General features: G+C 37.6%; 1 protein-coding gene across 1 annotated transcript in view; it reads left to right on the plus strand.

Moving 5' to 3' along the window:
• LOC145683519 (uncharacterized) overlaps positions 1 to 27,273 on the plus strand; it is a 375,576-nt gene that overhangs the window by 75,626 nt on the left and 272,677 nt on the right. The window contains exons 9-10 of the mRNA XM_081754860.1: positions 12,786 to 13,005; positions 25,586 to 25,839. Of these exons, the coding sequence (XP_081610986.1) occupies positions 12,786 to 13,005; positions 25,586 to 25,839 (474 nt within the window). The remainder of the gene's footprint in view (positions 1 to 12,785; positions 13,006 to 25,585; positions 25,840 to 27,273) is intronic.

Consider the following 27,273-nt stretch of genomic DNA (forward strand, 5'->3'; position numbering starts at 1 on the left):
AATACAGAGGAGCTTTGTTTTTGGTTTATTTAAGCTTGCTCCTGAAATGCGTTGATACTCGTCTATAAGATTCTGAATATTTTCGAGGGTGGAAATACTGTTCACATAGAAGTGTACATCATCTAAGTAACTCGCGACTGAAATAGAAGCGTGGTAAATTTTGATGCCATTGAGTTTAGTCTGCGCCGCGTATATTAGAGGTGCGATTGAAAGACTAAATAGAATACTGGACATGGTGTCACCTTGAAGAATTCCAGTACACAAAGGGATAGCGGAGCTTAAACCACCATTAATTTTCAATTTCGTAATTCTGTTGTGATACACTCCCTGAAGCATGGACAGAAAAGTGCCATTAAATCCAAATTTGTGTAGGACTTTAAAGAGATAGTCGTGTGATACCCTATCAAAAGCTTGTGAAAAATCAGTGGATAGAATGGCCACAGGAGTGGGGGCGGCAGTCTCATGATAGGCTATAAAATCTCTTATGTTAGCTAAAGCTTCATAAAGTAACGCATGGTGTCCATGACCGTATTGGCAGGAACTAAGCAACTCTCCTATATAATGGTTCATACGAAGCGCTAGGCATCGTGTTAAGATTTTTAAATCGGCACATAAAAGACTGATCGGGCGGTAATGATCAATAGACGTAGAGTTAGACTTTTTAGGTGTTAAAACAGTAATACCCGTAGAGAGAGATTCTCCTAAAGTAAAATTTTCTCGATATTCATTAAAGAGATCCGTGAGAAAGGGGGCAAGAATATCAATGAAACTAAGATAAAATTCTAAAGGAAGAGAGTCAATTCCAGTAGATTTGCCACGTTTTCCTAATCTAATGGAGGTCTCAACTTCATCGATGGTAAAGGGACTGTTTAGATACTCTTGAGCATTAACATCTAGGATTGAAGGGATATAGTCCAAAAGAGATTCATCTTCATTATTTACATTAGGTTTTGCATACAATTGTTTATAATACTGAACAAATTGGGGAAGTACCTGCAAACCTTCATAAATTTGGCCATCCTTGCCCCTAATGGAGGAAATCAACTTTTGTTTGTCTCTGTGTCGTTCTTTTTGAATTTGAACAATACTAGCCTGTTCCATCTCAGCGGCCGGGGCAATTTTGCTGCGAACAAAAAAACCACGCATTCGTTGGTTATGCAATGACAATAGATGGGCTTTGATTTCTTGTATTTGAGGCCTGACCAGGCGGCCTCGCAATTGTTCTTGCATGTATTGCTTGAGTAGACGTGAGTAATAGTTATATTGAATATTATATGCTTGGTTCCTTTGGATACAATATTGTTTACTTATGGATCGAAATCTAGGTTTAACTCGCTTATCCCAAAAATACATAAGTTTGCCCTGATAGCGTGATATTAATGGAAACAAGATTCTCCATTCCTCTCGAATTAAATGCTGATATTCACGGTCCATAAGTATAGAAGTGTTAAAATACCAAAGAGGACTACTTCTCAAAAATTTTGACACTGCTAGGGTTATTCTCATAACAAGAGCATAATGATCGCTAAAACAGACAGGTTCGAGGGTAACATCTCGTACTTGTGCTACTAGTGAGCGACTTACGTAAAAACGGTCCAAGCGACTGGATGATTTTGAAGTATGAAATGAGTGACCTGGGTCAGTGGGTCGAAAGTGACGCCACACATCAACTAGATTATATGTGTCTACTATTCGCTGGAGTTCAGGAGAGAAGTTAAAGTTGGGAGTCTGGTCAATAGGTTGTAAAACGGAATTAAAATCTCCACCTAAAATACAAGGGTTGGCACCATTAAATAAAGCCTGCGCAAGATCAGTGTTGAAGAAATCCTGTCTCTCTCGCCTTTTGTGAGACCCAGATGGCACGTAAATATTGCATAATTTGATGCGGTCAAGCATTCCAAGGGAGATTCGTTCATTTGGGTGATTATTAACGGCCTTAAACTCTAGATCATTACAGTAGATGATAGCTGTACCTAGCCCATTCTCCGTAAAACGAGAATAGCATGTATGATGTGAAAGATAACTATACTCTTGAAGGGCTACTTCTTGAGCGAACAACACATCAATGTCTGCTTTGTAGATAAAGTCTCTTAATGCTTCTTGTTTAACAGGAGAAGTAAATCCATTTAAGTTAATGGTGGCAAAACGAAAACTATACATAAAGATAAACATAAACAAAAATAGAGTGAAGTGAAATGTTAAACACTGCATAAATGGCTGTAATATAGAACACAATAGAACAAGGAAAATAATTATAAGTCGTCCCCAATGGGGATACCAGCTTTCAACTTTTTCAAAGTGGCCCGGGTTCGGGCACCTGAAACTTGGGTAACATCGGAAGTACGTCTTCCTTTAGAATTTTTCGAAACTCCACTAACAGTTGTCTTTAGTTTGCGTTTACGTTTTTCGTATACAGGGGCACTGAGATCAGATTCACTAGCAGAGTCACTGGTAAGGGGTTGTACATTCCTATCGAGAGTGATGTTTGAGTCTGCTCCCGAGTGCACGGCAGATTGATTATCATGGTCCATGGGAGCATTCGGAACAACTTTTATATCCTGAACTGACGGTTGGTCACCTACCTGAGCAAGTTGTCCTTCCTGGATAATTTCCTGGGCCTTGGGATCAGAATTAGTTGAGGGTACTGCAGTAGGTTCCGAAGGAGCAAGAACTTCCAGGTCAGTAGAACGAACTCCTTCCATAGGTGGGTCGGGGAGAATGTCTGGATCGAGGGATGTTTCAACTGCTGGAACATCTTGACTTGCAGCACCAGGGCGAGCAGAAGTAAGCAGAGGAAATTCCGTGTAGTTATCAGTATGCAAAGCATCTTTTTCGTGTGGAAGATTATGAGGTATACAGAGCGGTGGCGGTTGGAAGCTTCTAACTTGCGGATTAACTTTGAGTTGCGGAACTTTTTTGCGGGAGCACTCTTGAACAAAATGGTCCTGTAAATTGCACAACGCGCAAGTTTGGATTTGTCCTGAGTAACTACAAAATAGCCTTAAACCACACACTGTAATAAGCGAAGGAATATTTTTTTTAACCTTCATCTTAATTAATTTACGTCCAGTACGGGTGACATACACATGGTTCGCAGAATACTGTTCGTCTATGATTGACTGTATTTCACCATAATGAGAAAAAAACCGAGTTAACTGTTGGTTACTAAGTTCCATGGGGCACAAAGATACTTTAACGACTGTAAAGCTATTGTCAGCAAGATCAATAGGAAGTAAATGTTCCTTGTCACTATCGGTGTATTTGACTTCACCATTAGTTGAAGCGAGAATTCGTTCACACAGCACCTTGTTAACTAGTTTAATATACAGTTGTTTCCTCGGTATTCTCACGCAAACAACTCATGTTGAATTTTCCGTCGAAACACGACCACAAAAATCACTTCGAAAAGAAAAAATATATATATATATGGATATGCAGATCCAAAACACTAACACAAACTTAAGTATCTCACTGAGAATTAACACAGTACATAAACTAATTTTGCAACTTGTCCTGTGTTACAACACAAACGGTCAGCGAGCGAGAGACGATGTTACTAGCACGAAGTCTCACGAACGTATATGCTTAGCCACGGAGGAGCTCCCCTTTTCTTGGAATCGCACATGGATACCTGTAGGAAATTTAACTCTTTAAGGGTCAGTTTTCCTGGTTATTAATCTCCAGTAAAGGAGTTATTAATCTACGAAACAAAAATCCTGATATTTGCAACCAATTATTAGTCATTTCATACAATGATACTAGCTCCTGATTTAAACGTCCTTCAGCTTTACTCAAAGCTGCTATCAAAACAGACTCAATCGGGAATATTTTTAATTTAATTATTCTAAGAACCGCTACCAGAAATTGAAATGACTTTATATCGTCTGTTCCATCTGTTCTTGGGATATGCTGTATTTTCTCATTCAATAAATTACTAGAAACACTTCTATTTAATTTATCAGCCCGTATTTGAAATGGCATAAAACTATTTACCAAAGATTCGCTACAGGCATTCATTTCTTTTGCCACTATTGATTCTTTATCTACAAAAGGATTTGTACTACGATCTGCTTCTTTTTCTTTTCTGTCAGCTGTTTGCCCCAGGTCAATAAACGGGTTTGTGTCAAGCTAACACCACTTTCACTATCTTCAGACAAAAGCTTTTGGAACTCGTTATGCAACATTCCACCTTCTGCTAAACTCGCAGTGGTGTTGCTTGCTATAGACAATGACTCAACCATTTCGCTGGGTTTATCTCCCGCAGAAATATGTAATGACCTTGACTCCCTTCCGGAATCTAAATACGATAAATCCCATCGTTGACCTACAGTCTGCGGTACAACAACTCCAGAATTTCCATTTTCAAATCCATTTAAAAATAAACGTGGTTGATTTCTTTCTTCCTTAATTTCCATATTAATTACCAAGCAAACAAAAAGAGCTATTCTTATCCAATTTAAATATCGAAAATAATTACTATACCTTACGGTAAGCGACAACCCTTTAACAATCATTGACAGTTTTATTGCTATAGGCTATATATTTTACGTACTCTAAAAATACTGACATTTAATCAATCCTAACTGAACTAATTTTAATATCCTCCTTAACATAATTCAAAATAGATAGATATATTCAGATTGATCCTGAAAAATGTCCATATATTTATTAGCTTACTTAACAACTTTCCCACCTTAGTCAGATTTTGCCAAACAAAACCCGCAATCTTAACATATATTTTACTTCTTCTTTTTTTTTTAAGTTTCATTCGAAACGATATGTTTGTAACGTGCCTCTAAGTGCTCCGTCCTGGGCTGGTTATAATAACCAGGACAATTATGAGTTTGCGCGATTCGTAATTTCTATGTATACTGGCTGTATTTTGCAAGTTAGCATTTAAAAATTTCCATTGAGTATTATCGGGAATTATTCTATATTTAGAGTGAATTTTAGACTAAAACTAGCTCAAATATTTCCAGAAAACAGCTATTGTCTTCAAAATTAAAAAAATATATAACGTGAAAACTAAGATAACATGGATAAGTAAAAATAACTGATTTTCTAACTTGATAAATTTTATAACAAAATTCGTGGAAAGTTAAATATGCAATACAGAAATATTTTAATCAAAAATTAACAATTTTAAAGCTATATTGAACTTTTAGAATATAATATATATATATTAAATATTAATTTGCTTTATATAGCTAAGTTGACTGGTACTATGATTTCTTTACAACAAGAATTACCATTAAATACAACTTTCGATAATGAATCTAATAAATATAATAAATATAATACCTCCTAATTTTTATAACTCCAATACGAATTCAAAATTTGATCTGCAAGAAATTTAGTTATATATCGAGAATATTATATAATCAAGAAATAACACTCACTCAATTAATTATGCTTTGAACAACCATCTAACACCTTCAGGAGGACTTTTTCGCATTGCCTCTGTTAACCCGAATATCATATATTCACACCAAATGTTGAAATTTCTATATAGAATATAGAACTCTCACAAATAAATGGGATGATTTTTTCATAACTATTAACAAATTCACATAATTCTTGTATTTATAACACGATAATTTTACAACTAAACCACTTCCATGAAACCCGTTATAGATTCACAATTTAAGCAGAGATTAACCTTGCCCAGTTCGACATATCGTTTCGAATGGCTGTTCAAGCTACCTACAGCTCATTCAAACGTATGTTTCAGAGATTTCCGCTAGAGGCGCTCAAGTACCTTGTGGTTCAGGTACTGAAAGCATAACCTTCTAGGATATCATTGACCTTATAACTTTTTTATATATATATATATAATGTGATAACTCATCACACGTAACAACAATAAGCCAGAAGAAAATGAAATAAAATTCTGGCTGTTCGCAGATGTAAAGTTGAAATAAGTACTTAACGGATTTCTTATTCAGGTGAAGACTTGGAGTTTCGAGTGAGAATGCAGTGGCTGTTAGTTGAACATGTAAAGACTTTGGTCGATTCTTTCAAAAACAAAGCCTAAATATCGCTTATGATATTTTTTCACAACAAGCATTCTAGCAGAAACACTGATTATCAATGATATGAGTTTAGTTGGTACTATCAAGCAAAATAGGAAGGAGATTTCCAAGGTCCTTCTCAACCAGGAAGAAAATGAGTTATATCATAATCATATATATCGTGATGAGTCTGAAAACACATTGACTGTATAGAAATGCAAACGGCGTAGGAGTTTATATGTTCTTAGTAGTATACATAAATCCATTCGTATACCTACTAACACCTACCTCGAAAAGGAATCCCGAAACAGCTACATTTTATAACAACACTAGATATGGAGTAGACCAAATAGTAAAGATGTTCTTGCAGAAGATGGCAAATGTGCGTCATCTACAATGTATGTTGTCAATAGAGAAATAAACACACCGTTCACAACATTATATTAAATAATTAAACAAAAATAGATGATTTCATATTTTAATATATATATATATATATATATATATATATACAGGGTGGGCCATTTTAATTAATCCACGGAAATATCTGAAAAATGATAAAACATAGAAGAAATGTTTCAAGTACACGTTATATATTGCTAAGGGGGAAAACCAATTCCGCCAAAAGTACCCCTCCCCGCCCCCCTAAATGGGGGTAACGGGGGGTAACTTTGAAATGTCAAATGGGAACATGGGTCGAGTAATACCTCGTTCGAAAGGTCTTGGAAAACTAAGTAACGCTGTACCAAAAGATGTTCCATATTGTGCACCGGTTTCAAAATGGCCGCCATAATATGGTTCGGAAACTCCAGTACCCGTAGTGTGAAAACCATGGAAGGTAAATGAATGGATCAAAATTGAAATACGTAAATATCATAGGGCATATCGAATGATGTAATCCCTGTGATCCCAGTGGCCTCCCTAAAGGGGTCTTGGGGGCTAACTTCAAAATTTCAAATAGTAACATGAGTCGAGTGGTACCTCGTTCGATAAATCTTGCAAAATCTAACATATTGCAGGAGAAAACGATTGATGTGAAATGGCAGTGTTCTCAAAAGGCCGCCGAAACATAGTATCCGTGTCAGAGAAAAGGTTTAGTACCCGTAGTATGAAAGCTATTGGAGATAAATCAACAAAAGAAAAACTGGAGTAGCTAACTGACGTAAGGCACATCGAGAGGTGTTGTCGGGGTGACTCCAAGGGCTAACTGAAAGGTATCCGGGGCCAACTTGAAAATTTCAAATAGCAGCTTGAAGCGAGTAACATCACGTTACATAGACAAATTAATACCAAACAGCTTCTGTAAGAAAATTTTCGACATGAGACACCGTTTTCAAAATGATCGCGAAGACATGGTGACTGTGTCTAAGAAAACGTCTAGTGCCCATAGTATGAATACGGTTAGACATAAATTAAAATAACGAAAATTAAATAGGAAAACCACGGAGGCGTTCCAAGGCTCGAGAATAATACAACAGAGATAAAAATATTAGAGTAAAATTGCCATAATGTATAGAGAGAAATCCAAGTCCTGCAAAATAATCTCTCCCTGCGCTCTATATGTGAGTGGGGTGGAAAGTAAAGTGAAAGTTCAAATGAGAACTCTACTTTAATTCGTAAATTAAGGCTATGCTACAAATAGGTATAGTGTGGTTGAAACATTTGTTTCTAAGGATGACGCTGTAGTGACTAAAAAAAGAGAAACTTTTATGCAATGCGTGCTGGTTATTCAGAAAACATTTCGGGGAAATACGTACACACCGTTTCGTCCCTCAAGCTCACAATATGACATGAATGCTAATAGTTAATCAAAATGTAACTGTGGCCATCCGCGTTAACTTAGTGCACCAATTCTCTATGCATGAAGTCTGCCTTCCAAACAGCATTGGGTAGGTCAAGCGTACGCCCGAACCGTTGTCCGGTCGGACATTGAAATTTTGAAGTTAGCCCACAAGACCCCTTCAGGGAGGCCACTGGGATCACAGGGATTACATCATTCGATATGCCCTATGATATTTACGTATTTCAATTTTGTTCCATTCATTTACCTTCCATGGTTTTCATACTACGGGTACTGGAGTTTCCGAACCATATCATGGCGGCCATTTTGAAACTGGTGCACAATATGAAACATCTTTTGGTACAGCGTTACTTAGTTTTCCAAGACCTTTCGAACGATGTATTACTCGACCCATGTTCCCATTTGACATTTCAAAGTTACCCCCCATTACCCCCATTTACGGGGGGCGGGGAGGGGTACTTTTGGCGGAATTGGTTTTCCCCCTTAGCAATATATAACATGTACTTGAAACATTTCTTCTATGTTTTATCATTTTTCAGATATTTCCGTGGATTAATTAAAATGGCCCACCCTGTATATATATATATATATATATATATATATCAGGGTGTTTCAAAAAGACACGGCAAAAATTCAGGGGCAGATTCCTTACGGGTAGACAAGTAAAAACGTTCATATGAACATATGTCCGAAAATGCATCGTTACAGAGCTATAGCCACTGACACCACCTGACGGTGTGAAATAGTCACCTTCTGTCCGGAACTGTTTCCCAACGTATTACCAGAGTGTCGTGTGTGAAAGAATATGCAACACAGGTTCGAACGAAATTAATTAAGCCGATTGCGCGTTGAATAGTACAAGAATCAGAAAAAAACACTCGCAAATAATGCATAATAATTGGTACTCGTAATGTCCGTATTGGAAAGTGCAACACTAATACAAATGGCAGTGAGAAAAGCAAAACGTCATAAAGTCCAAAGAACCATCATCAAACAAGAGTTACAACCACAAACAGTAAATTGTGTGCATCACCAGCGCCACAAAATCGATACTGTAGTACCTTACAGTAAGTGCTGAAAATGTCCTCCTTCTGCCCGAATGCAAGCTGCAGCCCGTCGCCGCATGGATGAACGAACGCGTGCCCAAGTACCAGGGGTGGTCCGTAGTCGCTGACAAGCTGCTTCGATACGAATACGAAGCGTCTCCTCAGTATCCACAGCAGATGCGTAGACCAACGACTTTAAATGTCGCCACAGGTAATAGTCCAATGGATTTAGATCTGGTGAGCGTGGAGACCAAGCAACTGGTCCTCCACGCCCTATCCATCTGCCAGGTAATACGGCATTTAGATACTGCCGGGCTGTAGCACTGAAATGCGCGGGCGCACCGTCATGCATAAAATGTAACATTGGACTCAGAGCCAGGGGTCCAGTACATCTGGAATGTGGGTTTCCAAGAAGTCTCGATAGTTGTTTCCGGTCAGTCTCGGTGGGAGTATGTATGGACCTAGGAAAGTGTCGCCGACAATACCACACCACACATTTAGAGCAAACTGTTGTTGATGTCTTCTTTGACTGATCGCATGAGGATTATCTGGCGACCAGACATGTGCATTATGGAAATTGAAGATGCCGTCACGTGTGAACTGCGCCTCATCTGTAAACACTATTGCAGATGCGAAGTTTGGATTGACGGCACACTGCTCGGGGTACCATTGGCAAAAGCGCACTCTCGGCTGATGATCGGCTGGCGACAAAGCCTGCACTCGCTGAAGGTTATACGGATACAGGTTCGCTCGCCGACAAACACGCCATATCTGTGCGTGAGGTACATGCAGTCTCATACTTACTCCTCGTGTGCTGTCCTCCGGATTGTGTCGAAAAGCATCCACTATCTGCTCTTCTACCTCGGGGGTCATAGCTCTTGGTCTGCCACTGTTTCCAGCAGCATGGAGCGCAAAACCTTCCATACTCACGCAGGCGGCGATGGAGGGATTCAAATGTTTTTCTGTCTGGAATGTGACGTCCGGGGTATCTCTCCTGGTACAGACGCCGTGCTTCTAGTGCATTCCCATCCGCCAATCCATATGTGAAATGCATATCTGCTAATTCTGCATTCGTGTACATGTTTCACTTCTGTCCTAAACACCACTGTCTATTGATACGTACATACACTTGCTCCACAAACACGTATACCCGTCTTCCAAAGCACGAGTTGTAGTCACTTTTCCCGTTTCTGTTCCACACCACTAAGTGCAGTCAATTCGCACCACAGCACAATTCTCTCGTCTGTTCCACAGCACAATTTGCTTACTTTGAATGTACACTTCTGTTTCACAGCACTACTGTTACTTCAGCTCACATTTTTTAAACTGACTTTCATTCCCATCTGTCGACGGGCGGGCCGTAGAAGGTTACGCCTTCTCTTTGGCCAGTGGTTTAGATGAATAATTGTTAAGTACTGTAGAGATGGTTGTCAGGTTTCAATAAGATGGTTGAGAACCTAAGGTAAAAATGTCATATTTGATGCGCCTGAGAAAGTAGTGATAAGCTTAGGCTAAACGTCGTGGCCTATATGCTCGGATCTTTATCGATAGAGATGGGGATGGGTGTGGTATATATTGCGCTCCGGGTTGTAGTCAGGTGAATTTGTAGCTCTTTCGTAAATGGCGAGGAGATGGTCCAGAGGAGGATATTCAGAACGTGGGAGAGCAGGAGTCTGGTCCAAGAGATCCATGATTGTAAGATGAGATGTAGCTATATGATGTGTGATATAGCGGGTTCGGAGAGTATATAGATGGTCCAAAATAGGGGGCATGGTGGTATTTTGATAGAGGTGAGCGTTTGGGGTGTGGTATGAGAGAGAGTAGACGATGCGTAATGCCTTGCGCTCGAGAATCAGCTCACATTGTACCCAGCTCCAATTACAGTTAATTTTCTGTATTAAATACCTTCGAGATGTTAATGTTGCAATGGCCTCTTAGACCTGAGAGTGTGTCCAAAGCTTCATGCACCTTTCGGCAAATGCTGTTTTAATTTGTAACTAATCTAATTAGAAATGCTGTCCATCAGCAATGATTCTTGTTGTCAGCCAGGATACTCCTCCACACCTAATCGCGAGGCATCTTGCGTTCAACATTTTTCTCCTTGATTCCTTGGGTTGTAGATCCTGCACGATGCTTTCGTTATGGTATTATCTTATGCCTGATGAGCATGTGTAATTGCATTTTTGGGTGCGTTTTTCTCACTGCCATTTGTATTAGTGTTGCACTTTCCAATACGGACATTACAAGTACCAATTATTATGCATTATTTGCGAGTGTTTTTTCTGATTCTTGTACCATTCAACGCGCAATCGGCTTAATTAATTTCGTTCGAACCTGTGTTGCATATTCTTTAACCACGACACTCTGGTAATACGTCGGGAAACAGTTCCGGACAGAAGGTGACTATTTCACACCGTCAGGTGGTGTCAGTGGCTATAGCTCTGTAACGATGCATTTCCGGATATATGTTCATATGAAGGTTTTTACTTGTCTACCCGTAAGAAATCTGCCCCTGAATTTTTGCCGTGTCTTTTTGAAACGTGTGTGTGTGTGTGTGTCTGGATTTTTGGTGATTGCAACCTATTATTTTTAAGTGGCTTTCAATTATTCATTTTCAATGCTTTAAATTTTCATTATCAAACTGGTGTTATGTATTTGAAAATTGTTAAGAAGATTAACAGAAAACTATTAGTGATTCGGAGAATAGTTTTCTTTCTTGGTTAAGTAGTATCGGAAAAAAGTAGCCTGATATGACCTAGTATTCATAGTTTTCTCTGGATTATTGCTGGGCATCAAAACTTGAGACAAAAAATAATTACAACTAGCACCAAACTATCTCATAATCTTTCTACTTTTGAGAAAGATTCTATTTACTCTAAAGCTTTAACTATTTTAACTTCTAATTAACTTTAAACCTTAGTATGTGTTTCTACGTTTTCAATTTATGTTTTTGTTTTATAAAGGGTACTATGATGACCAGTTCGATCGTCCTTAAGATAGTTTCCAAAATACTACTTATACTTCTATTAATCAGTTTATGCCCAATCTATTATGTAAATGAGAAACACATTTCGTGTGTCTCAAGAAAAACGGCTGAGCACTTTGAAATAAGAGTTTGAGTATAGTAATGAACTACATTGAACTAGATATTTATTATGTTATTTTGATTAGAATACATACCCTAAAGCAGTGTGGAATGTCTCAATTTAGGCATTGAATGAGTATCCCACAAGCTCGTTTAGGGCTTGACTGATGAGGGATAAAAGTAGGGAGACTGATGAGTGACTCACCAGTAAAAATGAGTAGGTATGTGTTCCGTTTCTCAAATTTTTGTATCAAAGGGGAAAAGTTTCTTTCTGTATCAATAACAATTGATGTAAGACTATTTTAATGCCAATTCACTTTGGATGCTGCAATGATTTTCATTATTGCGTAATGTAGAAATGATGAATACCCGCCAATGAAAATGTCCAATTCATGGTTTTCAGACTCATTGACATTAAATGTTTTGGTTTAAAATTTCATGGTTATGCTCTTCAGGTTAAATGAGACAGAAAAGTAATTAAAGTAAATGTTTATGAAAATATTTTTCCGCGAGATCTTACCGAGGGTTTTACCCGGAACCACATGCACCAGAGGCACACAAGTTAGCCACTAGACCAACGAGTAGTGTATAACCAAGATCAATAGTGACATTCTCGATACCTTTATGTCCAAGCTCAGCTTCATTGGCATATGAGCATTAAGTGCTTAGAAGTTAAAAGATAATGAGTAGCTCCATATACATTTAACATCATATATTCATTTATATGAGAATTTTGTGAGTGCGATTGGGGAGGAATATTTTTCAAATAATTTCTGCAAATCTATTCTGATGAATAAGCACTTAAGATTATAATAACATAATTATCAAATACTTTGTTTTAGTTTGAAGAAAATTTAGCCTTGGTTGACAAATTAAAAATCCTGAAGAATATGTCATTCCAAGAAAATACTCTGATTTATGATGGTCAACCTGATGTTACGAATTGCCTGCAGAAAACGACGACTAAGGACCACAGCTCTTCCTTCCTACATAGAATGGAGACAGCAAATAAGCAATCGCAAGTAAGAAGGGTGAAGCCTTTACGAGAATCAAAATTCATTGGTAAGTTAACTTCATCAGTTGTATATATATGTCACAACCGTATGTGTTTAATTTGAGACTGATATAAATTCCTTTTAGGTAATGTGGTAGTATCTTAACCTTCAGCAATAAATAAAAAAAAATAAAAAAATAAAAATTACATAAGAATCCAATTTACGAACAAGCATTTCAATTGCATATGGGACCGTTCTGGTTGTTTACAGTTTTGTATAGGTATATAAAATATTCAATAATGAAAAACGCGTTCTTCTATAAAATACATTCTGAAACACTTGAAAAAATGCTACTTAACCATTTTAATAAAGAGCTATATCACCATTCTTCCTAAGATAAGTCCTAATACAAGACAAGCGGAATCATAGAATTTTTAAATAGTAACAAGTCGAAAGTTACATCATTACCAATGCAGTGAATCACTTAATTCTGCGACAGAGGATACAGTCGGAAACCTCCGCCCCATGTATACGTATAAAAGAGATAACAGATGTTCAATTCTATTCGATTTCGGACATGGGAATGGTGAATGGAAGCGTTGAACTCTATACCGATATTCCTGAAATCATAGCATAACACATCCAGTTGTGTAAATGGGTGCATTATCATCTTGGAATATGGCATCATTAAACCCTCGTGAATAGACCAAATACAGATGAAAGTGATTAAGAATCTCAGAATAACAAAACGGAAGAAACTATTATCTTTAAAAAAAAAAAAGAAACAAGAGTGTGAGAAAAGCTTACTGGTACCTATTCCGAAGATAAAAGGCGCATTGAAATGCGAAGAACACAGAACGTTAAGTTCGCCTTCCGATGCATCAAAAATACTGTGCAAAATTATCGCACAAGGAATTGAAGTGAAAATTGAAGAACGGCTATTGGAGGACCAGTTTGGATTCAGGGGGAAAGGTGAAGAAAGAGACTAATACTGAGCCTACAGTTGACCATGGGGCAATGTATCAGAATAAGTATACCAACTGTCATAGCATTTGTAGATATACAAATAAGCTTTGACAACGTAGATTTGAATATCATGTTCAGAGCACTGAAGAATCTGAAAGTGGATTGTAGAGACAGAAGAATAATGTACTAGCTATACAGAAACCAGGCTGCTGTTATAGGAAGAGATCAAAAGGAAGCAAAAATAAGTAAATGAGTAACGCAAAGATTGGATTTTTACTCCTTCTTTTCAATGTATATATAGAATAGGCTATGAAAGAATTATTTGATAAATACATAAAAGTAAATGGACAGATTTCAGCCAATAAGGTTTGCTGACGACATAGCACTAATAGAAGAGAACGAAAAGGATTGTAGAAAGCACTTTCAAACTTGAACGAACAACTGAAAAAAAAGACATGCAAAATGAAGTAAGAAGAAACTCAAAGTGATAAAGTGAAAAAGAGCAGGAGAGGAAGGAACAAACTTATGAATAGATGTACAGAAAATCGAAAACGTTCACATTCCACTATTTAGGAGGTCTAATATCGTTGCACGGAAGAAGTTAAAAAAAACCTAAGTTCCAGAATAGTGGAGGCCAAACAAGCAGTCAATAGGAAAAGAAGACTGCGCTGACATCACGAAATGTGTCGTTGCACATTCGCAAACGATATATCTGGACCTTGAAGGCAGAGGGAAGTAAGTCATTTTTTTTTTCTGAAAATGAGTTATTGCCAGATTTGAAACGCGTGTTCTGATAGCTCTTATTCTTAAAAAGCTTGTAGTTGTATTATGAATACTTTATCAAATAGCAACAATAAAATTGGATGTAAGTCCGAAGGCATTTAAAGGCAAAAAGAAGTAAGTCACTGTTTTCTGTCTCTCCTGAAAATTTAATAAAGATGACTCACTCCCCTCTGCCTTTAAGGTCCGGATATTAAAACCCGGGTATGAAGCCTGTCGCTTTACGGATCAGAGACGTGGACATTGGGAAAGCCGAAATATCCAGGCTGGAAGTATTTGAAATGTGGTGTTTGCGCAGAACGCTGCGGATGTCATTTCATGAAATGATATCGTGGAGTTATGTCGGCTACACTAATGGAGACGGTGATGATAGGAAATGAATGAAATGGTGGGATGAAGAAACTGGGACGAAACAGGAGAACCTAGAGGAAACTCACGCACACGGTTTTTGTGCACCACAAAATTCACTTTGCGCAAGCTGGGATTCAACCAGGGACCCCATGCACCGGAGATAAACGCTTTACCACTGAACCGCCGTAGCCCTGTAGATATCATAAAAGGAATAGGAATGAAGACGTACTAAAGGAAGCTGATGAAGAACGACAGAACATGAAGATAATCAGAAAAAGAAGAAACACCGTCCCTTTTCATCTAATTCGGCACTTAGATTTGATCACCCTGCTGATAGAGGGAAAGACAGAAGGAAAATCAGGAAGAGGAAGACCAAGGATACAATATATATATATATATTCCGTTACGAAGAAGATAACTTATCAAAGTATAGAACATCTCTCTCAAAGGAGAGAGAAGTTTTAAAATGTTCATGTTGCCCACCAACCTATGGTTGAGATAAATAAGAAAACCCGGAAACAATAAGTTTACCATAGGTTGCATATGGCTTCAATACAGCGACACCATCACAGGCTGTGACCCAACTGAGAAGTATAAGCACAGAATTCACTGGAAACCAGGATATTGTGACTCCAAGTTTCACAGAATCATCACCATGTTTCATTGTTGCGTGGAGACACTCGGAATCATATGTCTCTTCGGGCGTACGGAACACAAAGTACAATCTGTTACATGTTCGCGATACCATTGACATCGTGTTGAAGTGTGATTTTTCGTTACAAAAGATTTCACTCGTGCGATCCTACTGCCTTAGACAATATCATTAACTCGCGACAGACTATGATTATCGATTAAGTTTGTAAGAGATAGTGCTTAAGTTCCTACGTTGCTAGTACGCGGTTCAGACTGATAACCTGCATTAATGTTTTTCTGGAACTATCACTGCGGGTCTGTAACAAGTTCATCTAAACTGATGCATTTTCTATCATGGGTTTTGTAGGCAGTCATCACTTTTTGACACTAACCTTCGCTCCACACTCAATATACTTGCTACTTTAGCTATGCTTGCATCACTAATCGATAGAAACCAATTTTTGCACTTTGGAAATCAGATAAATTGTCCATTTTACACTATAATTTTCTGTTCCTTATGTACCTTGCATTCTACTGCTTCTAATGTAATTTGGAATTTTGCTTGACATCTTACTACTAATAGTTTCACACTGTAGTCGCTCCCTGATTATTGCCAACTCAGGAATCTAACATTTTTTCAACTCCACTTGTTTCTTCTGAATTGATTTGTATCTGTTAATCGTTTATGCCAACGTTCTAGCCGCACGAGATAACGGTTCTCGTTAGATTGGCAAAGTGAAACTGCTTTAAGCAAAAGGAAGGATAATCAGCAGTTAATATTTAACTGATGATGTTGCCATAACACTGTCAATTGAGCGCTGGACGAGCATTGGAAAGCTACTAGAGAGGAAGAATTAGCAAACGCCTTTTTCATAAAACTAGAATTCACGGGAAGAACGGCCAGAGTACTAACCACTCGTCACCTCAAAAGCATAACTACCTCAACCTAGCGACTCTTAACTCCTAAAAGCTTCCGTGCTAGGAGTTTAAATTTACTTCCAATTTTTTATAATTCATTATTTTTTTTTCGTACTTTCTTAATATCATAGTACATAAAAAGATTTCTCTTAAGGATCCAATTCGATAACCTTCTCTGAAAGATTTGAGTACTATCTCATAACTTGGGTTTGGAAGAGAGTGTCCCAAATCAAGAAAATATACATTTTTGTATTAATGCTGATAAGGGATATGAAAATTGAAATTACATGACGTAAGTGCATCCAAAAGCATTTCAACGGGTAAAATCTTCTTAATGAAGGTTCCTAGGTACACTGAGAAAAATTGTGTGTGGCGTACGTAAAATCGAATGTTACATTTGTAAATCCTGTAGCTTTTGGACTTAACGTACAGCAACGTATAACTGAAAACCCATGTTTTATAATACTTTTTGTATAAGTCTTCCATCTGTACGTACTTTCCGTATGAAACTATAGGCGGTCGGGTTCGCAAATACAAATGGACGTATTTAACATATAAGGTAACATAAATATATGTATGTCATATAAGAAAGACTGCTAGATATACATCCTGCAATGGCATGATGTAACATCCGTGGCAGTGCCTATGTAGCATACGGATAACGTATGCTCCATACTGATTTCTGTAGTAAGCAACAGGATTCCGTATATTTATACAATATACTGCTGTCCGCAGAACGGATTTTTCTCAGTGTAAACTCTTGGAGAAGATTATTGTTATTTTCTAGCAATCATGATATGTCGTACCGAATTCAGAAATAAAACTATACTAATCTACTATGATTTCATATCTTTAATTCTACTTTTGTCAATCTATATTAGGGTGGTCCGGGGCACTCTGCCTTTTTGATCTATCATATAAAAAAAGAGTTACTATTCTTTTTTATTTTAAAGTAATTTTTCGGAGTCGCTATCATACTGTAAAGTTTTCATTTTAAATGTACGAATGAATTATGAACAAAATTTAGTTAGAAGAGAAGTTATATTTCAGAAACATGTAAATACATTGCTACAACATAAAAAAGAATTTAAAAATCTGTTAATAAAATACGCTGTCAGTTCTAATTTCATATTAAGATATCAAAGTTTATTTCTTCGAGTCTGGATACTTGCTTCCAAATTACTTAACTAACAAGAATAAATAGTCTTCTAAAAGTCCTGCAAAAATATAAAAAGCTGAGATCCTCCGTGGATAAGCGGTTAGCGTACGCGCCTTTGGCGTGGGAGACCCGGGTTCGATTCCCGGCGGGAGCTCATGTGGTTCGGATTCCACGTTAATCGGTAATTCCACGTCTCATATAGCCTCGCTGCTGAACGGGAGGTTAAACTCAAATTCAACTCATATAAAAAGCTGTAACTTTGAAAGTACTCCTTAAAAGTTTGTATTTTGCTTGTAATGTTTAGTGGAAATGTTAAAATTTTTGTTGGCAACAATGAGTGGATGTAAACGTTGACAATATAACCGCAAATCACGTGACAAAGATGGCGTCTACTCAAGTCCAAAGAAACCATTGAAACGCAGATCCTTGGAGATGAGAGTGCCAATGACAACGCTACACAATATCGTTCGTAAGAAAATAAAGGCAAAGTCTTAAAAGTTGAAACTTGTACAGGAATTGACGGAAGAAGATTGTGACAAGAAATTAGTTTGTGAAATGTCATTCTTAGATTCTTGAAAAGACTTCAGCAATGTTTGGACATAAATGGTGCTCAGCTGGAGATTTGGCGTGGAAAAAAATGCTTGGAAACAAAATTTCAGACTTTCTTACAAGTCCACTAAAAGTTTTGTACAAATACAATAAATGGTTACAAAGTTACAGCTTTTTTTTTCTTTTTTGCAGGACTTTTGGAAGACCCTGTACTGCTTTTATTTTAAAACTTTTGTAAGAAGTTTGCTGTACTCTTCCATCAGCGCAACCACACATTCAGCTACGTCATTAATAACTTCAAGTGAACTAGCTATTTCTTGCTTTTCTTGTAGGATTCGTTGTCTTTCCAGACAGTTACACCTGTTTGGAAAACATCTGATGGTAGTTCCAGATTTTGAAAAACCTCATGTTATTTCTAGATACAAAATCTTACAATTTCTTTGTAAGAATGACCTCATGATCAATTTGGGCACGTTTCAATGGTTCGTAATTTTCTTGATTTTTTTTTAAAGTATCCAACATTATCCTTTTAGTTTCCTCAGGGACATCGTCATCAAAAAAAGCAAGCGCAACAAGCTCTTCTCATAGGTACCACAAGTGTCGGAGAAACTGTTTCATTACACACTTTCAAATTTCCTTCTTGACCTTCATATTCCTTTAAATTTCTCAAAAGTTGGCAGTCATTTCTGGGGGTAGTATAAGCAAATGGTGCTTGAAACCAGCTGAAAACGTAAACTTTCTTCTTGTTCGGAAAGTTTGAACTGATCTCTAAATAAGTATATCTTTGGCGAGTAAATTGCCTTTGCCATTCATCGGGGTCGATGCACTTTCCCTAGAGATAAAATGTATACCTCTTTCTGGAACTTCTCCAAGGAATATGACTGTGAGCCCTAAAAGTTCTTTGTAGTCTTCTCGCGGCTAAAATTAGTAAAATGTTTCCTTTATAGCAACCTCTATGGTATTTGATGCACTATTGGTAACATTTGTATGAAGTAAACTGTGGCGGGTTTGAAATTACTGTAGTCAATCGAGTTCCAGGAACCCTTAAATCGCTTAAACAGTAAGATGTCTGGCTCAGTTGAAGCTCCAATTAAATTTCTAACATTTTTCCCAAGCATAATTTCATGGATATGCTCTACACGGACACATACTCCACTACGTAACCCAATATTTGGTGATGTTGTATCAAAACACGTACATTTCACTTTGTCTGTACAACGATAATGTACAGTATAAATTGTATGTATTTACTAAGTATTGTTTATATTTACGGGGAAAAGTGCTATTTTAAAGGCACAACCAATTAAGAAGAAGAGAAATATAAAGAAATAATTTAAATATTTGTATCATATCAAAATATTTTTTAATTTCGTTGCTATGACGACTTGTTTACACAGTAGTTGGTAGGGAACTGAACTCTCAAGTCGGACCAGTAGGCTATAACACTGCGGAACGGGGAAAATCTGGACACGAAACACTTTTATCTCAACATGAACTCTGGTGTGAATATCCAATCATTCTCTATGTTAATAATTACTTCTTTTTAGAGCGGTGTGTTTATTGTTATTAACCTTGGTCGACAAAGTTCAAAATTTTCCATTGTTTAAACTAAGAGTGTCAACGTTCAACTTTTGAAGGGAACGTTTCCTTCTATCACAAGGAGCACAATACAGTGTATACTAGGGTGGAGTGAAAAGAGGCCAAAAACATTCTTTTTCGAAATTCTATTTTGGTTAGGGGGCAAAAGTTGCATCATATTATAGTACTTTACCATGGAAAAGTTCAATTCTCTAAAGTAATTTTTAGCTGCGGTGCAATGGGCCTTAAGTTTGATAGATTATGCAAATAACTGAATAGGTGGCTGCCGTCGAGTTCAATCCCACCCACTCGCTAACATTACATTGAATGTTTCATAAATTTCCTTCACGTCTTCCTGCAAAATACTGCGACTTTGTCTCAAAAGTAGGCAAGTATTTTCTCGAGTCAATTTTGGATTTCTTTAATCTCTCTCTCGTGCCCCACATACTGAAAGAAGTTTCACTAATTATTTCCACTAATCGTTCCACTACTTACGTATGATATTTCAACTCAGGGATATCAATACATGTATTTTCGGATGCGCGAATTTCTTGCAATTTTTCATCTGTCTTATGAGTCAGTATTAGCGTTCTGTTATATTACACTCATTCCAGTTTATTATTTCTATGTAATTACTAGTCTCAAAGTTTAATACTGGCACTTCGAAGGAACGAATTTCAGAAGGTTTACACTGCTTTCTGGATTGGAATATTTTATCAGCAGCAAGGATTCGTGTAGTTGATCTGTCAACATCAATAATGACAATGAGAATGTTTTGAGGATTCGCATAGAATACACTTCTGTAAATTACTTTATTGACTGGAGTCTTGTATAGTTCTTGCAAACATCGCGGAAGTTTTATGGTCAAGAACAAATGTTTAGCTCCGTATTTGAGAAGAGGTTTCAGTTTAATGTTGAACCACACTGGTGCATATACTTTTACCACGAGCTTTGATAGAGTTTTGAGCTCCTCTGAAGGATTTGGCATTGATATATACACCTATAGACGCAAAAGTCTGTAAGCCACTGTTAACCAGCAAACATGCCCAAGTTTCCCAGGTTTCTTAATCTGTTAGGCTTTTATCAGTCTCATCTTATTACAAATTGGAGTATTTCACACAAGTACCTCTGATCATAACTGAGATCAGGCACATTCAGGAGTGTAGGAGGTTCTGAAGAAATCTTTTCGAAGAAGTGCACTGAATTTGTTTCACAATTCACAAATGATGTACCAATAGAGCCAAAGCAAGTGTAAGGGCCAGTATTTACACCATCGATTTGTTTTAGTAAATGACGTAGTGGTAGTTCAATGAACTGCAATAAGCATATGCACCACTGCAAGGGACTCCCGAAATGGTTTTCGAGCACTCTAATCACTCCTCCTTTTGACCCAACATTAATATTAGTGCCATCGCAGCCGATAGTTACATCTAATAGGTCCACATTATTTTCTTGTAATTTGCGGCAGATGAAACTAGCAATATTGTTTGCTGATGCTGATCCGGTCAAAGCATTTCCAGCATAGCCGAGAAATTTGTTACCCGTTTCTACACGGACACAATAATGTTCTTCTATCTTCATATCTCTGACTTCCGGGCATTGTGAGCGTTTGGTCTTTCTTCCAATCAAAATAGATGGCACGACGTTTAACTTTATTAACAGTCTCTTTAGTTCTTATATTTATACCATTTTTCACAACCTTTCTTTGAATTTTACTTCTGTCAAGTATGTTTTGCGACTGGTCTAGACTCAAATATTAAAAAATCTCCCAAAACCGCAGTAGCAATTGCTGTAATTTTTCTTCTAGTCACGCCTGTTTTCTCCTTCACTTTTGGTAATGTTGGGACGAATTTTCTCATTTACGTGCATCCAATCTGTGCTTGCTCTCTTGTTTTCTTCAAAAAATATTTCCAACTAAAATTGGTCTCCTCCAGCTTCAGTGTGTTCTTTATTGTCTTCCTATCTTGTTTCCGAAGATGACAAGTAGTCTGAAGATTCGATAATGTAACAATAGTAGAGTATAATATTCTTCGGTTGAAAGCTTCACCGTAAGGTCGTTTTTTGGCTTTCCTTCCTTCTCTTTTCTTGAATTTCTTTATCCAAGTAATATCAATAATACCGAATATAATTTTTTACTCACCACCCAGCAACACAAATAGGCTAGTTATCGCCCGGGGCAAGAACTCACCTTAGCACCTCCCAACCAACCAAACCAAAAGGCTCCCCAATTATGCCTGATATTGGCATCAGATAGTAGTTCTATTCCATTCTTTCTTCAAGTGGTAAAGCTTGATTTCAAAATCGCAGTACATATTTTAATTTTTAGTACAAGATAAAACACTAAACTACTTTATAAGTGATTCACAAATAATCTGAGAGTAGCATGCTTGACACATTCTTATAGTTTTAATGAAAAACTGCAAATCGCAATGTTTTTGGAATTATATCAGGATCTGGATATGTGTAGAATGAATCAACAGTCTTTTTTTTTTAAAATAGAATATTTAATTATGAGAAACAATCAAGCTGTTGTTTTGAGTATACTCGAACATTTTACAAATCTCTTAAATCGATGTAAGTTAAATGAAAATACAAAAAGCTGGAACTAAAATTTAACCTTGTGGGCTCTTTTGGATGCAAAGGTTTTTACAACGTCCTCAAAACATAGCTTTGAAGCTAACTTATGATCTATGGATATGCTCCTAAGGTTTGTGAGTCGTTGTTGCCCTCTTAAATTTCTGAGGTAATTTCTTTTATACTCTTTAGTTTGCTAAAACTCCTTTCCTTGCTTTATAGTGAAAACAATTATTTGCCCAGTTTTGTGCCCCCCAATTCGGCGCCCTGGGCACAAGCTCCGTTTTGCTCCTAGTTACGTCACTGTCACCACCAACCAAGCTATTATACTATTAACAATACTGCCAAAAGTTCATTATTGGATATCAGAAGACTTATTAAATAACAAAAAGCAGAAGACTTATTTTTTTATGACAAACTTGCAAAATGCTTATAGTTGATGACTTTTCTTATTATTCCCATTTTCTTATTATTATTCCCAAAGTTTCAGAACCACTGCCCCAGGCTAAAAGTAATTTTAGATTATTAAAATTCATGTTCTTATCTATTGACAAAGGATGCATATTTTGCCCTCTATCCATAATACAAATTAACGTCAACATTCAGCGAAGATTTGCTAAATAGTTACATAGTAAACGGAAATTGATTTGCAAACTCTCAAACTTAAAGCCCCTTGCGCCCCGGATAAAAATTATTTTAGAGAATTAAAATTTTCTATGGTAAAGTACTACAATATGATGCAACTTTTGTCCCCTATCTAAATTCGAATTTCGAAAAAAAAAATTCGCTCCACCCTAGTGTATACATCTTCATCAGTCTATGCCTCACTGCCTCAGTATAGCTTTGATGTAAGCAGAATTACAGAGCAAAAGCATACTGAAATCCATAATTAAATGTTACGTTCGAATTATTGAAGACTGAAAAGTATTACAAAACTGAACGGGCACTCGTGTACTTTTCACCTATGGGTACTTACGTTTCTGCGCCCTGGACTTATTTAAATAACACAATGTTCGTTAATAGGTGCTGTTTTCATGTTTACGCCATTCCTTTGCACACCACCCATGTATTCATGCGACCTGTTCGGTACATGGGTGACGGCTGATTGGTTGAGATGAAAGTAGAGGGCAATGTACTGTTATAGTTGAATAATTTCATTGATAATTATTACTATAGTCAATGTCATTTTAGTGTTTACCAGTGTGATTAATTGCAATAGAAATTTCATTTTTTAAAATCTCGATTATGTTGAAATTTGAGAACATGGTAGTGACCCCTAAAGCATTTTTTTAAAAATCTAAAAATTTTATGGAAGTTTTTTCTAAATAGTAGATCAAAATAAGAGGTTGCCCCAGGTAAATTTTAATAGTTTTGTGTGTGTGTGTGTGTGTGTGTGTATGTGCTCCTTAATGAAAATACAGGGTGGTTCATAAGTCTTAGTACAGTGGATTATTTTGAAAACAAAAATGATTAAAACAAATCTGAATAGCGGAAGACGGACTTGGGAAGAGACGCATGGCCGTCATCTTACATCCAGGTTAACTTTTATCAAGTAGGAATGTAGGCATGTGATACATCAATTAACACTGTTTTTTGCCAGCAAGTAGAAATGCGTTATCATGTCCCGTTCCAAAGTTATGACGCCCCAAAATCCCACCTACAGGATGTGCTCCACATGTTGCCTGTCTATTGCAACACACAACCGGTGTCTTTTAATCCAGTTCCCCTGAACCCTTAAAAACACAGCGGGGATGATGCTATCACATGCGTCCTGAATACGTCCCTGTAGGTGTGCAACATCCCAAATCTTCTCCTGATACACCAGGTGTTTTAAGTATCCCCATAAATAATCTAAGGGAGTGAGGTCCGTTGACCAGGCTGGCCACTCCACAGGGCCTCGGCGACCAATACACCGTCCAGAAAAATATTGATCCAAGCATTTCCGCACAGACAGCTCTAGTGCTGTGGGGCACCATCTTGCTGAAAATATCGCGGCAAGGTGGCATCAGGCCGGAGAACGAACGGAAACACCACCTCCTGTAACGTGTGCAGATATCAGATAACATTTAGGGTATCAGGAATGAATAAGGGTCCTATGATCGACGTGTTTCATATGCCACACCACAATGATATGAGCAGGGGTAACCCTCTTGAAAGGATTGATCACATGTGGGTTTGCATCCGAACAATATCGCATGTTCTGGCGAACAACATCACTTCCCCATCCAAATAAAAGTTTGCTCAGTCTGTGAAAACTCTGGCTGGGAAATGCGGATCTCGATCATATTGTGACAAAGCGCAATTGGCAAAATCCATGCGCCGATCTGGATCATTTTCTGAAAGGATGTGGCCAAGCTGCAGCTTGAGAGGATGCCACTTGTTCGTATGCAGAAGCCTAATCACGGAAGCACGTGGTAGCCTGTTATCGCAGATAGTTGTCTTGTGCTGGGCTTCGGACTTTTCACACTCGCAGCAAGCACTATTGTGGATGTCTCCATATATGTCGTGGTTCGTGGGGGATCTGACTGTGGTCTGTCGGCTACATGACCAGTTACACTGAATTTCCTATTGAGGTAGCTAACGGTGTTGTGGCTTATTACAGGTCTTTCGGGATGACGCGCGTTGAAGTCCTGGGAAATCACACGACTACTTCTTTCTCCAAACATTAGGATGATCTCAATTCTTTCCTGCTTCGTCAGTGCCATCTCGCTCCACCTCAATGAAAAGAAAACCTATTGAATTTGGGGCGTCCCATCTTTCTTGTAGCGTTAGTGCCATATCGATCTCCCAGCAAGGAAACAAAACCTTCAACTTTCGGGCGTCGTAACTTTGGAACGCTACATGATAACGCATTTCTGCTTGTGGGACTACATTCCCCTGCGAAAACAGTGTTAATTGATGTGTCAAATGCGTGCCATCCTATTTGGCAAAATGAACCTGGATCCAAGAAGGCCGGAATTCACCACGCATTCATCAATCGGCAGCTCCTTTACCGAAGTCCGCCCTCCGCTAGTCAGATTTGCTTTAATCATGTTTGTTTCCAAAATAATCAACTGTACTAAGACTTATGGACCACGTGTATTAATTTTGTAATTGCCTTACCTGTATTAATACCTCTGTTTTTGTTTCCTATTAAAAGCTTTGTGTGGTGAATTGGAAACGGAAAGTTGTGGGCACATGGTGTCTTATGGAAACTCTGAAGATGTTGTTTATACTACTACAAGCAGTCTAGATATTGAAGGTGCCACGGAAACACTCATCAAATGCTATCTCTCTTCTCGGCAACAGGCTTTACTATTTTGCACATGTTTCATGTCCACTCCAATGCAGGAATTCTCTTATAGCTACCGGCAACACAGCAAAATGAAGTTACGTGTTTATTCACAATCGGAGGTATGTAACATGTTCTTATATTTTGCCTTATATATGTGTAATATTAGTATGATGCTAATTTACGTTCTAATAGATATAACATGCTTTTGATACTCAGCATTCTGTCTGCCGGTACACTGGAGTAGATTAGCTAATGATAGTAATAAACAAATCAGAAGTGCACAAATTGAAGTAGAGAGCGAGTATTTCAATCAGTTTGAGGCTTTTAAGATTAAATAGCATCAAGACTGGATTGATTAATTATTAGGAATATTACTAGGAATATAAAGATATCTACTAATTCAGGCATAGATAATTCTCCTCTTTTCAGTTTTGGATCATGCATTTTATTTTCGAATTTTCTTTACTATGCTATTAGTATAGCTTCCATATTAAATCAAGATAACATGTAATTCGTACGTATTTGTAAATTTTAATTTTTTAGCAAGATTATCAGAGTGCGAACTTTATGAGCTAAGAGTTCAAAGCGTTGGATATACCGATGTTATTGAAGCTTTTAGGCACGGTGTCAGATGTTATCGAATACCAAATTTGTAATATCCACTTGCAGAAACGTTCGAGACTGGGTATTTCTTTGTTAACTGTTCACCATCCAATCTCCATACATCTGTAGTATGTGATTTTTAAAAGGCTTGTTAATAAACATATCTATAGATTGAAAAATAGACGTGAACCCACCAGGAATGATTACGAGATCCCTTCTTCCTTCTGCAAGTTCCTTCTTCAACCGTCAGGAAGATGTCCTCGGAAGCTATCGAGAACTGGCATTCTTGATGGTATCAGCAACGACCAGGCCTTTTGTTCCAGACATTGCAAGCCCAGTCTTCATTAATGCTTCATCCATTCATCCCTTTTCTTGGAATCGCACATGGATACCTGTAGGAAATTTAACTCTTTAAGGGTCACTTTTCCCCCTAAAGATAACAGATGGAGGTAGCTTACGACCTTCTCCTGTGATCCAAAGAAGCGTGCTTTATGATTTCCGGTCGTATGCATTGGATCTTTTGAACCACCTTTTTTTCTTTTTTGATACCGTCGTGTTGCGTGGCATGTCGACAATGGGAGGTAAAATTAACTTTGTCGAAGTCGGAAACAAACATATGAAGATTTGTCAATTTATCCGTGTAATCTGATAGTAATCTCTGGCAGAGAGGGATGTTCTTCGTCGGACTGCCAGACCATTGTGGTATATAAATCTTGTTAAGAACCCTCGATTTCCTTTGAGTTGTGTGTGTGTAATATCGATCATTTTTGCGACTTTTCACATGAAATTGAACACTCATTATTTCGCACATCACGGGCATAAGAAAGAAGTCCCTCTTTCACCACTGGAAAATTCCACATTTTGGTCCTCTGAATGAACTCTGCTTACACTAGCATCATGCAGTCGGTGTTTAGCTTTCCTCCAGTCATTAATTAGTTTTTCATTCACAA

The sequence above is a fragment of the Thermobia domestica genome, chromosome 4 (genome assembly GCF_964235325.1).
Source record: "Thermobia domestica chromosome 4, izTheDome1.hap1.1, whole genome shotgun sequence".
Classification (NCBI taxonomy): domain Eukaryota; kingdom Metazoa; phylum Arthropoda; class Insecta; order Zygentoma; family Lepismatidae; genus Thermobia; species Thermobia domestica.